This window comes from Physeter macrocephalus, chromosome 11 (assembly GCF_002837175.3).
Source record: "Physeter macrocephalus isolate SW-GA chromosome 11, ASM283717v5, whole genome shotgun sequence".
NCBI lineage: Eukaryota > Metazoa > Chordata > Mammalia > Artiodactyla > Physeteridae > Physeter > Physeter macrocephalus.
In genome coordinates, this window is record NC_041224.1 from 16,006,242 (window position 1) to 16,022,146 (window position 15,905).

At 45.7% G+C, this 15,905-nt stretch overlaps 1 protein-coding gene across 5 annotated transcripts in view; it reads left to right on the plus strand.

The window, feature by feature from the left end:
• Window positions 1-545: 545 nt before the first annotated feature.
• PRTFDC1 (phosphoribosyl transferase domain containing 1) overlaps window positions 546-15,905 on the plus strand; it is a 101,009-nt gene continuing 85,649 nt past the window's right edge. For 3 of the 5 annotated variants that reach the window (XM_024129738.3, XM_024129742.3, XM_055087770.1), the window contains exons 1-2: window positions 5,122-5,205; window positions 13,304-13,410. In XM_024129738.3, coding sequence (XP_023985506.1) covers window positions 5,158-5,205; window positions 13,304-13,410 — 155 coding nt within the window. In that variant the 5' untranslated portion in view covers window positions 5,122-5,157. Of the gene's footprint in view, window positions 789-2,125; window positions 2,272-3,233; window positions 3,300-5,121; window positions 5,206-10,494; window positions 10,718-13,303; window positions 13,411-15,905 lie in introns of those variants that run through there. The other 2 variants (XM_055087769.1, XM_055087767.1) reach the window with 2 other exon arrangements.

A 15,905-nucleotide genomic window follows, 5' to 3' on the forward strand; every position in this document is an offset into this window, starting at 1 on the left:
TAGAGTGGTAGTTTCTAAGGACTGAAGGTGTGGAGGGGGAAATTGGGAAATAATCAAAATGTACCAACTTTCAGTTATAAGACAAATAAGTTCTGGCCATCTAATATACAGCACAGTGACTACAGTTAATAATACTATCTTGTACACTTTACATTTGCTGAGAGAATAGATTTTAAGTGTTCTCACCACACACACACACACACACACACACACAAGATAACTGTGTGATAACTATGTGGATGTGTTAATTAGCATGATTGTGGTATGTCTTCTTGAATATTGACAGTGCATGTTGGCATATTAAAGGCTCCCAGACATTCCACAGGATAGATGGGTTTAGCTTTGCTTATCTCATTGTTTCTCAGACCTAATGAGTCACAACATCTTTTTCAAGCATAAAGAAAACTGAATCGAGGACTTCTCTGGTGGCGCAGTGGTTAAGAATCTGCCTGCCAATGCAGGGGACACAGGTTCGAGCCCTGGTCCAGGAAGATCCCACATGCTGTGGAGCAACTAAGCCCGTGTGCCACAACTACTGAGCCCGCGTGCCACAACTGTTGAGCCCATGCGCCACAACTATTGAAGCCCTCGTGCCTAGAGCCCATGCTCCCCAACAGGAGAAGCACCGCAATGAGAAGCCCGCACACCACAATGAAGAGTAGCCCCCGCTCACCGCAGCTAGAGAAAGCCCGTGCGCAGCAACGAAGACCCAACGCAGCCAAAAATAAATAAATTTATTTAAAAAGAAGAAAAGTGAACGAAACACACTTTGGGAAGTGTTTCTCTAGGTATGTCCGTGTCCAAATCTCTTTTTCTTTCTCAGTCTGTTTTCCCATGTGAGACAATATCAGACCTCAAACTACTTCTCCCCAGCCTCTTTCCCAAGCTCCCCCCACCTCGACCCTAAAATACCACCCAGAACCTGGCAAGAACTGGATCAGTTCCTGGGATATTGCTGGTGGGTTTCGTATATCAACTCTGATCTGAAGAGAATCCATGTTCAGCCAAGAGAACATTCAGTTCCCATTCCACTTGGTCCTTAGTCTCCCCACACCAGCAAAAGTTTTCATCAACTAAGGTCTCCTTGTTTTGTGTGTGTGTGCGTGTGTGTGTGTGTGTGTGTGTGTGTGTGTGTGAAGTGGACATCTTGCCATTAGAAACTTGGCACTGGCTGAGGCACCAATTAATTTTGCATAAGCTGCCACTGCACCATTAGAGGCTAATCCGTTCATTCATAACCACAAGGTATTGTGTTAGGGTCATGTACATGACTTGTGCCTCCAGCACTATGGATTTATTTAGTCCTTAGCCTCTAGTTCCTGCAGCTGTGTCCTTTCAATGACTGCTTTATGGTGGCCAAGAGAGTTGAGGTCGCCTGCCAGGACTCTGAGATCTGGAGGAACACATGGACACATTATTCCTCTACTCTGAGGCTATCCAATTCCTGTTCCGGTCAGATGGGGAGATAGTGGGAGGATATCTCTGAAGCAGCCCAGCACTTACTGTTGATGATACTACTCATGCCTGACATTACTGCAAAAGAACAGGCAAATTTATCCTCTGTGTTCTTCAGTGGAAGGTTAATTACCAGTGAAAGTGTAATAATGCAAAACATAATTCTAAATGTAGCTCCTGGGTTTCTTTGTAAGAACAGTTATGGAGCCATTATTTTTTTTTACTTTAAGACTACGCATTGGATCCAGTCTGCTTCAAACAAGAAGCCAGGAAAGAGGGCTTGCTATGCTAATTGAATACTAATTAGGCTTTTGCTTAAGTTGTTGTGTGTTATAATTATTTGCAACTATATTTTTTTCTGTATTTATGTTGAGGGAAAAAAAATACCTGAAAGGTAGCAAGATTCTTACTTAGCCTGAGTATCTGGAAGAAAGTATCTTGCCACTTTTTTTTTTTTTTGTACTTGTAACATTTGTAAAGGGTTTTGTTCTGCACTAAGAAAAAGCAAAATATCATCATCATTATTACTGGCCTTTGTTCACAATGGATTTCATCCAGACTCTAATCAGTTACTCTGTGACTAACAATCTGAGTCACTAAGTTTCACATGTTTATGGATTTCAACACAATTCCCAAGCCGAGCGTTTTTTTGTTTATTTTCATGTTTCAGGACTCAAAAAACTAAATGCCCTCCCGGATTTCGAATCTGGTGTCACTGAGTGACTGTCTCTGAACAACTCAGCACATAGACTGAATCACTCCTTCAACAACAGATTAACGTTGGCAAAGGTCAAGGACTAACCAAACTGGCAAAAGGTTAGTATATACTTTTAGGACAAAGTCTTTAGCCTGGTGGAGAATTCAGGTAAACATAAATATTTGTGTTTACACCATGGTAATGGTACTAGACAGTCTCAGAATTGAAAATGCAGGAACCTCCAACTAAAAGGGGATTAAGAGAAGGACAAAAAAATGCAAGTATATTTACTGGTTATTAACTTTGTAAAGATCTACATCTTTATCCTTACAGCTTCTTCAAGGGAGTATCAGAAAATGGACAATCTGAGCTAAAATATCCTTTTTTATGGAAAATTCCATTATTATAATAATTTTCTCTTTCTACTGTATCCATTCTCATACCAGTCCCATCTTGTCCCTAGATTATAACTGTCCATGGTTGGCCACCCTACACCCATCTTAAAAAGGCAATTACCCTGTCATTTTCCCATCAAATAACTTTATAAACATTTGGTCACACATTGTCACAGCATCTCCAATTAATAACACCTTACAGTTTTATAGCACTCTTCAAAGGATTCTCTTGCATGTTAGCTCATGTTAATCTCATCTTCATATGCAGTAGAGCAGAAATGTATTGCCCCTCTTACCAATGAGAAAACTGAGGCGTATTGATGGATGTAATTGGCTTAGCCTCAGTGGCTCACGTCGTATGGATTATTGCTAGAAAAATCAGAATCCTGGTCTGAAGCCATTGCACTAGACACATAACAGAAATTTGAGATTTAAAAAGAATTTTTGCCTCTGAGTCCTCATATGCAAGATTAAGAGTAAAGTCTGGACAAATGATTTGTTATTCTTGGGTATCATCAGTTCTTGCAAATGCTATTTGTGATATCAAATGTATATTGTATTACATTAATGCTGTCCAAAGTACAGAAGTATAACTAGATCACACAAAATGTTATCAAAATATAAAAAGATAATAAATAAAATGAATTTTAAAAAACGATTTGTGCATCATTCTGTATCCTTCATAGGATGTCCTATGGGTCTCTACGGGATGTTCTTGAGTGTGCATTCTTAAGATTCCTGTTGTCATTCAAGTAAGTGACTTTTTTTTTTTTCTTGTGAACCTACTGGATTTTACATTTAATTAATGGCCTTTCTAAGGAAAGATTTATCTACCATATCCTTTACATCTTCCACGGTGCCTGGGCTGGGCACACACTAGTGTGTAGCTTTTTGATTTCAGTAGAGCAGCTACATCTGTAACCTGTTTTGAAGTTTCTTGTCCCTACGGCCCATGTACCAACACTGAGCCTCCTATGGGTAAATTTGATTTTGCAGCAGTAAGACAGTGGGATTCCTTAAGGCATGGTTGGTGAACCACTGCATCACATTCACTCGAGTGTCTTGGTGCAGATGTCCGATTCTGAACACAGAGCTTCTCCACCATAACCTACCGAGTAGGCGGGTGGCTGCCTCCCCAAAAGAGTCTTCTGAACTCTAAAGTTGGATCATCACTTTTCAGTTTCTGGAAGTTTTAATGACTTTGGTTGTGAAGATGCTTCCTGGGCCTGGTCTTTGACAATGAAAATAGAAGATGGTCCCTCACCTTTGAGAGAAGAGGTCAGACTATAAAAATGGCCTGAAATAAGGATGTCTGACACTTACTGAGAGAAAATGTTTACCTGTGCAAGAAACGCTGTCACCCAGTTTATGGGAGCCAGTCCGCAAGCACAGCACCTAATTTCAGCAATCCACGAGACTGCCTTCCTTCCACGTGCTGGCACTTAGAAGAGGACAGACAGGGCTGAGCACGGCCATGTCGGAATGACTAACATTTTTCCAACCCAGAGTGACATTACTGATTGATAACTATTTTCCCCTCAAACCAAGCAAAATCAGCATTCGTCTCCCTCCCTTGTGCCAGAACCCGAAGATTAACAAAATAGTCTTTCGGAGGGGCCCGTGTTCAGCTCGGGGCTTCAAACCTGAGCAGGTCTGCAAAGGATGAGGCGGGAGGGAAAAGACCAGGGCAATGAATGCATATAAAGGGAGAGCAGGGCCCTTGAGGAACAAAGAACCGGGACCCTCATTCCGGGGAAGGCTGGGATCAGGGGTTGAATTAACAAAAGATTCATAAAAGAAGGCTTCTGAATCTGAGAAGAGCGATGGTTTTAAGCTGCAACCTGAGACAGTTAAAATCTGACCATACGTTCTTACAAAAGTGGTAAGGTAGATGATGTGTCAAAACTTCTCTCTTTTTTGCCCTGAAAGGGGTAAAGGCAAGGCCCTATTTCCCAGTCCACATCCTGTAACCGCGGGCATGGTTCAGGGATAAGCCACCGCACGGCTCTTTCAACCGCCTGGCTGGGCAGTTCGAGGATTTTAAAAACACATCCTAGCTTCGCCCACAGCCGTACTTCGAGAACATCCTCTACCGCAGGCTCTTTCGCGGATTCACTTGGGATAAACAGCGCCTAAAAGTCAGCTGGAAGGATTCAAGGACCTTGTCAGCCTGAAAGCTGGGACGACAGACCTAGGGAGTCCGGGGACCAGGGCACGCTTTCTGTTCCTGTAAAAACCGAGCCGCGGGCAGCCTGGGTCTCCCGGGTCCCCGCGGGGCTCGGGCTCGGGGCTCGCAGACGGGCGGTGGCCGCAGGGGGACGGCGCTCAGGTGGAGAGGACGCCGCTCCGCAGCTGCGCCCCGCGCCCCCGCCCCGGGCCCCGCCTCCCCGCCCCGCGCCTTAGGAGCCGCCCGGGTTGGGGGCGCGGGCCGAGGCGCTGGAGCCGCGCCAGGCGTGGGGTCTTCGGCGCGCCGCGGCTTGGTCGCCCGGCGGCCCGGGGCGGGGCGGGCCCCCTCCCACGCCCTCCCACCTCCCCCCACCCCCTCCCGGCCCGTCACCGTCCCGGCTCCTTCCCGCGCGCTTCTTTCCTTCCCGCTTCCCCCGGAGAAACATGGCCGGGAGCCGTGAGGAGGCGCCAGACTACGGGCGAGGCGTCGTGGTAAATGCAAACTCCGGTTTCGGGGCCGAGTCGCGCGCTCCCCGCCCCTCCCTTGTTGGCACTCCCCCCCCCCCCTTTTAGATTAAACGCCCGAAATGCATTCGGGAGAGAGCGGGCCACGGCTTTGTTCTTCCCTCCCGACGGGATCGCTTCCATCCTCCCCCTCCCCCAGTCTGACCCCGCGCTTAACATCCCTTCACCCCGTGTCCTCAGCGTTCCCCCCGCCACCCCACCCCTGCCAGGAATCCGCTACTCCCGCGTTAAGGCCGGGTGGCGCCGGCTCCCCACTCTCGCTGGCCACCGGGAGTCACCTCCGGGCGCCGGGCGGGCCTGTGAGGACCCCCGCGGGCCGCCCTTGTGGGCCTCCTTCCTGCCGCGCTCCCTCCTGACTCCTCCAGCGCGGGCTTCACGTGCTGTTTTCAGAAAGGATACTGAGGGCGCCCCGGGGCAGCCAGGAAGTAAAGGAGCTCTAGTGGACGGAGCTTGAGCTTGGAAACCCGGGCGAGGGCTCTTTCTGCGGGGCCTGTGCGCGAGCTCGGGACACGCTAGCGCCGTCGAGCGAGCCTCCGGTTCGGCAGAAGGGAAACAGCACGCTGGGCCGCTGAGCCAACTAGAGGGGGTGTGTACAGAGTAGCTAGTAGTGTGTCCGAATGAGAAGGTGGGGGAGGATGGGGTCCCAGGCCAGAGCCTCTCTATCCCTGGGGATCCCTCGAAGTCAGCCAGCGCCCGGTGGGTACCCATCGCTCCGTGTCCTGGAATCAGATCTGGTCTTGGCCTATGGCCGCCGGCTTCGGCTTGGTTTAGAATGGTCTCTATGAAAGGTGGTAGTTTTAACGCGTCAGGTTTAAAGTGACCTGCGGGTGCGGTGTGGGCTAACTTGCTACATTAAGAGTCTTTGTTCAGGGATCAGCCTGAAATGCACAGATAATCTGTCTGTGACTGGGAAGGGACTACAGGAGTAGGAGCGTTCTGCTAGGAAACATCTCACAGCCTAACCTATCTGTTCAGGTTGAACCGTGTTGCCCAGTATTAACTTCAAAGCCGGGCCTTTCCTTCTTAAAGGAGGAGTTCATTTATGTGTTCATTCCACTCATGTTGACTGTCCTGCTGTGTTCCAGACCGTGTTCTAGGCTCTGGGGAAACAAAAAGCCCTGTGTTGGTGGAGCTTACATTCTAGAGGGGAACACAGGCAAGCAGTAAGAAAGCAAATACACAAAGAAGATACTTTCAGAGAGTGATATGTGCAGTGAAAAGACAAGAGCAATGAGATAGAGAGTGGTTGGCGGAGAGCTGGGGATGCTGCTTTAGCTCAGGCAGAGCAGCCCCTCCGTGACACCTGAGCCAAGACCTGAAGGCTAAGCAGGAGGTAGCCACGTGAAGACTCTGAAGAAGGGTCTTCAAGACAGCGCCTGCTAAGGGCAAAGAAATCATTACATTCTGAGAAGGAATCATGACATCCAGTTTATGCTTTTTTTAAAAAAAAAAGATCATTCCAGTTGCCATGGAGAGGATGGTCAGGCCTAGATTTGGGGTGAGTTGGAGGGGCATGAAAATGTAAAAGGGGACATGACTAAGTTCAATTCTGGACAAGTTGAGCCTCTAGTGCCTGTAAAGCCTATGGGTCAGGATGCACAGGAGGCAATTTGAAACTCCTGTTTGGAATTCAGGAGGGTGATTGGATAGATTTGGAACTTGTCAGCAAATAGAAAAATATCTGATGCTTGGCAGTGGATAGGGTTGCCCGGTGAACATGGAGAAGAAATGTGAAACTATTGTTAAGGGTAGAAAGCCCCAAATGTAACAGGCCGAGTGTCTGGGAGAAGCCAGATAAGGAGACCAAAAATGAGTAGCAAAGTAAGAGAGAGCAGATGGGGTGGTAGGTGCCTAGGAAACAGAGTTTTGTGGAGGTGAGGATAAGAGGTCAGCAGGAGGGGCAGATGCCTCAGGAGGAGCAAGCGGCATAAAGATGGAAAAGACGAAGCCATCAGAAGTGAGAATCTTTTAAACAACTCTTCCATCAGTAGAACGGTTAAAATATAGTACTAGCATCTAATAATAGATAGTCTTAAAAACGAATGAGGTCAGTCGATATGACTAATAGGAACGAACGGTGGATTGTTCAAGTCTAAAAAGCAAATGATGGAACAGTAAGTAGCCTGATCTATCACTGCTAAAAGAAGCTTTTTCAAAAGCAAGGTAATTTGGTGAAAGACGCAGGAAGGTAGTGAGAGGGTCCACCAACGCTGGAAATAATCAAGGTATAATGGAGATCATTCCTGCATTTATGTCATTCTCTCCAGTAGAACTTGGGATAATTACATTAATATCAAGTTGGATATGGGCAGGCAAGGCAAATTCAGAATGAATTCAGGGTGCTGATGGAGCGGTCGAGAGGAAAAGGAAAGCTCAGGAGGGTAGGTATCCTGGAAAAGCAGAGAGCACTCAAGGATGTGTTGGAAAAAATCAAAGGAAGATTTTAGTACCAGTGGATAAGGGGGCAGGTAGTAATGGCAAGCATTTATTGAGCACTTACTATGTGCTTTTCCTGTGTGATTCGTTTAATCCTCACAAATCTTTGAGGTAGAGATATTATAATCCCCATTTTACAGAGGAGGAAACTGAGGCAATGATAAGCAATCGCCAAGGTCACATGATTAGCAAATGGCAGAAGCAGCAGTTGAAGCCAGCTTTCCAGCACTGCGCTACATGGGAAGCTGTGCTTCTGGAGAAGAATGTCAAAGGGGAGGCTGCTGTGACGGATGCGATGTGGCTAAGGTGGACTAGAGGCGAAGTCGTTGAGCTAAGGTAGGTGAAGTTACTACAAGATGGAGTAGCTAGAAGGATCATCAAGGCATGTATTGGAGTGTCCAGAAATGAGGTGGAGAAGAGAAGTCTGAGTTGGTAGAAATTTGGTGATAAAGATGGCAAGGGACATAGAGCCAGATGACTTGAGCCTAAAACGAGAAATACAGTTTGTGCAAGAGAAGGGAAAATGAAGAAACTGAAGATGGCTCTTGCCTACACATGGCTTTCAGTTTACTCGGGGAGGTAGGACATTAGTAGATTATTAACAGTAAATGGAAGCAAGTGCTAATTACCAAATCGGAGATGTAGAGCCTGAGTTCGGAAACTCTGCTCAGGATAGACTGACTGCCAGTGTCCCCCCTACCACCCGCACACGCGCACCTCAGTTGGTATATCTTTGTTGCTTCTCAGGGAGAGAAAAGATTTCTCTACCTCTCTGGTCTTTGGGGATCAGGTTATTCGATATGGTTTACTTTTACAGAACCGTTATCAGAGAAGCATAGTTAGTGCCTGCACACGTGAGTTTGGTAGGAGTAAGGAGAAGAGAAAATCTGAAATGATTGTGCTTCTGTTATGGCATCTCCCTCCCCTCCCCCCATGGAAACGACTTTACTAGATGTGAAGAGTTTCCCTTTCCGGGTACAGAACCCCCCACAGAAGAGGAAGGCATGCAGGATACAGGATGTTATTTGGTCTGTGGAGCCCCCCTTCATTCCCCTGGTAGCAGAACCTGGGACCCTTCTTTGAGGACACAGCTTCGATTCAGTTTCTCAGCGAGTGGCACTGAGGCATCCCTCACAGTGCACCCCCTTCCCTGGCTCTGGGGCTGGACCAGTGACCCCAGCTGGGCCAGTTGACGTTCTTGTCTGGGATTCCCAGAAGCAGAGCTGTGGGACGAGACTCCCTTCCTCTCTAACAGTGGACAGGTGGATGTGAACCTGAAATTGGTGGCTGCCGTGGTCACTGCCTGAGGGAGAGAGTAGGGCCCAGGCTTTGGGGCTTAGCAGCAGAGAGGAGCCGGGGTTAGCTTTTTTTTTAAAGATGTTGATGAGGCTCACGGGCCCAGCCGCTCCGCGGCACGTGGGATCCTCCCGGACCGGGGCACGAACCCGTGTCCCCTGCATCGGCAGGCGGACTCTCAACCACTGCGCCACCAGGGAAGCCCCCGCAAATACTTTTTAAAAAATTAAAAAAAAAATTTTTGGTTGCTTTGGATCTTCGTTGCTGCACGCGGGCTTCCTCTAGTTGTGGCGAGCAGGGGCTACTCTTTGTTGCGGTTTGCGGGCTTCTCATTGCGGTGGCTTCTCTTGTTGCAGAGCATGGGCTCTAGGCGCGTGGGCTTCAGTAGTTTTGGCACGTGGGCTCAGTAGTTGTGGCTCGGGGGCTCTAGAGCACAGGCTCGGTAGTTGGGGCGCACAGGCTTAGTTGCTCCGCGGCATGTGGGATCTTCCCGGACCAGGGCTCGAACCCTTGTTCCCTGCATTTGCAGGCAGAGTCTTAACCACTGCGCCACCAGGGAAGTCCCCCAAGATTAGCTTTTTGTGTGTGTTTCCAAACTATTTTTCTCCCTAGGGGATACAACTTGAAAAATAAGGCAAGAAATATTCTAAGCAAAAAATTTATTTCTGACGACTTAGAAAGAAGGTCTTCAGTATATCTTCCAATGGGGAAAAGAGAGTCCCAAGGAGTTCCGGGATTTGGATGTGGTATAAAATGGTTCAGTGTGTTTGTCACTTCCCCAGCTTGGCCATATTTTGCGTCTTTGAACAGAGGAGGCATTGTTCTGAATAAACTTAGAGCATATTATCTGTGATACTGAAACTATTTAAAGACTTCTTGTTTTGATTTTTCAAAAAGCAGATGAATAACATAATTATCTGCAGTTCCTAGAGCCTCCATTCCTTCAGGTCTAGGACACATTTACAATGCAATTTGCATGCACTATTAAGGATAAACCAGTGGTTCCCTCATTTCTAATTGTCTTTTATCTCTACAGTGAAAACTCACTATTTCAGACTCATTGGGAAATAGGCTGGTTTGGCTTATAGGATAGTTTTAGAGAAACACGTTTCTTCCACTTTGAAATTTACAGCTTTGACTAGGGTAATAAGACTTTGGCAGATAGGTGTAAAGCACTTCTTTAAATTAATTAACACATGTAATTTGTAAGTAAACTATTGATGTTTCAGTACATCTAACTGGTTAACATTTACTGCAGGGTTCTGTAGACCAGATACTGATATAAGAGTTTTATATCCGTTATCTATCTTATTTAATTCTTAAAATAGCTATATGAGGTAGGCATCGGCTCCATTTTATAGATGAAAACACTGTGACCCAGAGAGGTTAAAATGCCCAAGGTCCAACAGCTAGGAAATTCACCCCCGGGTGTGTTAGACTTCTAATCCATGCTCTTAATCATTACTTCATGCTGCCTCTGAGCTACAGATAACCTGTACAGTTTTTTTTTGTTGTTTTTTTTTTGTTTTTTTTTCTGGTATGCGGGCCTCCCTCTGCTGTGGCCCCTCCCGCTGCGGAGCACAGGCTCCGGACGCGCAGGCGCAGCGGCCACGGCCCACGGGCCCAGCCGCTCCGCGGCACGTGGGATCCTCCCAGACCGGGGCGCGAACCCGGTTCCCCTGCATCGGCAGGCGGACTCTCAACCACTGCGCCACCAGGGAAGCCCCAGTACAGTTTTTATATGCAGGTTTGTTTTGTCATTTTATCATTCTTTTCTTTTTGGGGGTGTCATTTATTAAGCGTTTATTATATACCTGGAGATGGGCTAGGAACTCTAAGTACATTATCTGCTCTATCTTTTTATCCTCAAATCAACCCTGTCCGTGGGTTTTATTGTGTCTTATTTAAAGGAGGGGGAAAATGAGTCTCAGGTGTAATTTTCCTAACATCGTAGTAAGTATCCGAGCTGAGCCCTAGAACGTGGACTAGAGAGTGGTCTCTGAGATTCAGCCAGGCAGGGGGTACTACAGGATTTCCATGGTGGGAGGAGTGGCCACTAGTCCATGCCGCTACCTCTGGGAGGGCTGCAAGAGGTAGGGTGGGTAGTGTGTGTGGTCTGGCAGGGGAGCCAGCAAGTGCTGTGCCCTTGGGTGATCTCCCTGAGGCCTGGTGCTGGTCAGGCTTCCCGTCTGGTCTTTGTCGTGGTCTGCCAGTGCATCTTCTGGAATCTCCTCATGTTCAGCTGGCGGTTCAGGCTCTTGACCAGACGTTGTGGTGTTGATGGTGACAGCAGACCCCAGGAGTTCCCAGGGTAGAAGCCAGAGTTGCTCTGTGAAGATTCAACAGTTGCCACCAGCTGATTTGCTGGTCAAGGCGGAGCAGATGTGATGCTCTTCAAATACGCAGATGACACATCATTTGACTGTCAGTCGGCCAACGGCAGATAGGAATTTCTAGAGCCATGAACAGTGGTGCTGTTTATCACAAGGAGATAAACTGAGGGTTTGGTAACGTGTGGGTGTAGACTGTGTCATTTATTCACTCACTCAACATTTTTGAGCTCCTACCATATTCCGGGTCAGGGTTCTGAGCACTGGCGTTTCAACAATGAATGAGATAGGCAGAGTCTCTACCCAAAGGAGCTAACATTCCAGTGGGAGGAGACAAGACAAAACACACACGCAGACGTACATATGTCACAAGCAGTGGGAACACACTGAGCCCTGAGGGGCACCCGGAGTTTGGGAGACATGATCAGAGAGCAGCAATAGTCAGCAAGGCCTCCAGGAAGAAGTGGGGCCTGACCCGAGTTTCTGTGGAAGACGCCGAGTTTGGGATACAGAGGTAGTGGGGACAGAGGGGGAGGGCATAGGTGCCAGACAAATGAGCAGAACACAGAGCTGGGACAGATCCTGATTTGACTGGAGACCAATCTGAGGGCAGGAGGGGATGGTATAGGCACCTGGGCTGGGAAATTAGGATGGGTCTGCGTTATGAAAGGCCCCGGAAGCTTACAGCTGCGTGGAGGAGTCTGGTGGAAGTGTACGGGAGTAACCAGAAACCCAGAGGCCATTCAGCTATGGTGTCTAACACCTCCGTGTCACAGCCTTTCTGGATGACCTGAAAGTAAACGTAACTTGGTCTTCACCATCATTTCCTCTCCCGCCTCTTTGCTATCTAACCATCGGACTTGCACATCCAGTCCTAAGCAAGAGGAAGACTTGCTAGCAGTCTGTCCGCTATCTGAATATAGCAATTTTCTGGAGCAGTCGGCTCCCAAGAGGACTGACTTACGTTCCCGCCGTAGCACAGCCTTTTGAAGTCCTTACTGTAATGACCCGACCGCTCAGAAGTTTGGGTCTGCGGTAATCCCAGGAGACATGTACTTTTAGTAGGGAGTCTTTCCCAGGCAGATGAGGTGATTACAGTGCACAGCCATGTAGTAGTATATATGATAATATATTATAATAAGGTGGGATGATCCTGTCTCTATCAGTAGACAGCCAGACCTCGGAGATATAGTGGGTTCGGTTCCAGGCCACCAACATAAAGCGAATATCGCAATAATGAGTCACAAATTCTTTTGGTCTCCCAGTGCATATAAAAGTTATGTTTACACTGTACCGTGGTCTGTTAAGTGCGCAAGAGCATTGTCTAAAAAACAATGGACATTATGCCTTAATTTAGAAATACTTTATTCCTAAAAAACGCTGAGCATCACCTGACAGCACAAGGTTGCCATAAACCTTCCATTTGTAAAAGGCATACTATCTGCAAAGCGCAATAAAGGGTGTGCCTGTAATTACAGACATAATTTTACTTATATTCATGATAGTATTTATAATTTAGATATAAATTGTGTATTTACATATGTGCACTCTTACAAACAGTGCCATCAGGTTAGTTGTAAGACATTAAGTTGGTCTTTTATCTTGTGATGCCAAAAGTCAGAAATGGAGTTCCCTGTTCACTTCAGTAGGTCCTTCGTCAGGTTACGTGAAACAAATTACCTTGTCCCACCTGGCTTCTCATAGGTTGACGGAATATAATTTTTAAAAAAATTTATTTGGCTGTACCAGGTCTTAGTTGCGGCCTGCGGGAACTAGTTCCCTGACCAGGGATCGAGCCCAGGTCCCCTGCGCTGGGAGCGCGGAGTCTTAACTGCTGGACCACCAGGGAAGTCCTGTGGAATATAATTTAATGCCATATGGATTATCAGACCCAGTCTGTTTTCAATATTATTCTTTTTTTCAAAGGATGCTCTTGTTTATTTATGTTTCTTAAAATAAATTTCCAATGAAAAATATTGTAACCAAGATAATTTGATTTACAGATTATGGACGACTGGCCAGGGTACGACTTGAATTTGTTCACGTACCCACAGCACTATTACGGAGATTTGGACTATGTCCTCATCCCTCACGGCATCGTTGTGGACAGGTGAGTGCTCTTTGCCGTGTAAGTTTTGTCTAGCCCTCTCTTGTGTGAATCAAACGGTACACTTGGGGACCCTATTCCGGAGTCTCTTCTATATAATGGTACACAGAACTTTTATACTACAGAGAATTTGGAATAAAATAAATCTGTGCTTTACATGAGCTATTTCCTGGGATATTTGTTCAGGGGAAATGGTGAGAAGGCTATACATACGGAAGGTGTTACATCACAAGTAACAGCCTCAAAATAACAATGTCCTGTACAAACTGATGAAAATGAGGGTTGGGAAAGCGTTTGTCTCACGTTTTTCGCAGACTCTTAACCAGGGACAGTTAAGAGGTGACCTTTGCTTTCACAGGCCACACCCCTGAAGGCTTTTCCTGCGACTTGTGTTTATCTCAAATAAGTCACTTCTCACAGGTCGGCCAGTCTGTGCCCAGTTACGTTTTCAGTGGTGATGTTTTAGAAGTAGGAATATTTGCAGCTTAAAAATAGCAGCACAGAACTGTTTCTCGAGTAGTGCTTCTAGTTCTTTTGGACCCGTCGACATAGATATCCTCTGGCTCCTTCCTAGCCGACTGGCTTTTCGAAAGCCAACATTTTCTCTGCTGTTCTAAGCCCCTAAGTCACCCTCACTTGATTTTTGGTTTTCAGAGAGCCGCCTCCAGTTCAGCCCACCACAGGCTTCAGGAATGATAGGTCCTATCCCTTTAACAAAGCTTCCTTAATGCCCCGACTCTTGCCTTTCCATGGACCTCTAATTTCTTGTACAAAGATCAAGTACTTAAGCCTTCACATTTATATGAAAAGCAAGCTTCATGGATTTCAGACTCAGAAATTGGGGTGGGAGAGGCTCTGAGAAGCAGGAGAAACTGAGACTTTGGGCTCCCCACTCTACCCTTTTCCTTAAGCCATGGTATTTCTGCCTCTATTTTTTTAAGCTGTTATATTCTTCTGAGTTAAAATTTAACTTGTAAAATAGATCCTCAGCCAAAGGAAAGTTTGAAAAGCACTGGATGGTCACTATTCCCAGGATATTATCTTTCCATCAGTGCCTGTCTGTAAGCAAAAGGAAATGTCATACTCTCCCTCACATTCTAAGATTTTCCACTGGATAAGATCTGCACATTGTGTATTCTCTCAAACTATAGTATATTATTAAAATAAGGTCTAGTTTGTGGTTTCTCACAGCCTCAGGTGGCCTTCCATGATATACAAGTTTTGATCCTTGAAGGGAAAAAAGGTTCTGTGATGAAATAAACGTAAGAAATTTGGCATCTCCCACCTTGCTAAACCTCCATGTTGGCAATTCATATTAAAGATACAGATTCCTGCAAAGAAAGAGGGAGGGGTAGGGAAGAAATCTGCTTGACTTTAGCAGTTAAAGCACCTTTTTTGTGTAGTGGGTGTCTCGGTACTCAATTCACTTCTTAACTCTCAGAAGCGTTTTCTCTTCACACGAGTTTGGGAACCCCTGGTTTAAACAAGTTCCTGCTTTTCTCATCTGAAAATTAATTTATGACTTAAGTTAATTGCATCCTGATTTAGTACACGATTGAATCCAGTGAACTTGTAAGAATGCATAATCTTAAGCTTTATGTCTAGAAATTCTGATTCAGTGGTCTGGAGTGGCGTCCCAAGAATGCCCTTTCCCACCTTTAAAATAAATTTATTAAGATATAATTTACATACTACAAAACTCACCCATTGTAGGTAAATGACTCAATGAATTTTGGTACATTTTTATGGTTAGGCAACCATCACTACCATCGTTTTACAATATTTCTATCATCACCAAAAGTTTGTTGTCGATCTCTGCCCCTACCCCCACCATCAGGCAATCACTAATCTGATTTCTTTCTCTATAAATTTGTCTTTTCTGAGCACTTCATATAAATTAAATCATACAATATCTGATTATTGATTCATCAGTTGATGGACGTTTAGATTTCTAGTTTTTGGCTATTGTGAATAATGCTTCCATGAACATTCACATATAAGTCTTTGTGTAGACATATCTTTTCATTTCTCTTGGAGAGGAATTCTGAGTTTCATGGTAAGTTTAAGAAACTGCCAATTATTTTACAAAGTGGCTACACCATTTTACATTTCCACCAGCAGTGTTTGAGGGTTCCAGTTTCTCCACATACTTGCCAACATTTAGTATTGTTTGTCCTTTTAATTATAGCCATTCTAGTGGATATATAAAGGTATTTCATTGTGGTTTAAGTTTGCATTTTCCTAATGATTAGTGTGCTTGTTAGCTATTCATACATCTTCTTTGGACAGATGCCTATTTAAGTCTTTTGCTAATTTTGCATTTGGGTTGTTTCTCTTCTTATTGAGTTGTAAGAGTTCTTTATATATATTCTGGACACAAGTCCTTTATCAGACATATGATTTGCAAATATTTCCCACTAGTATATGGCTTGTCTTTTCATTTTATTATTGATATCTTTTAAGGAGAATGTTGGGTGAAGTATTCTACAAATGTCAGC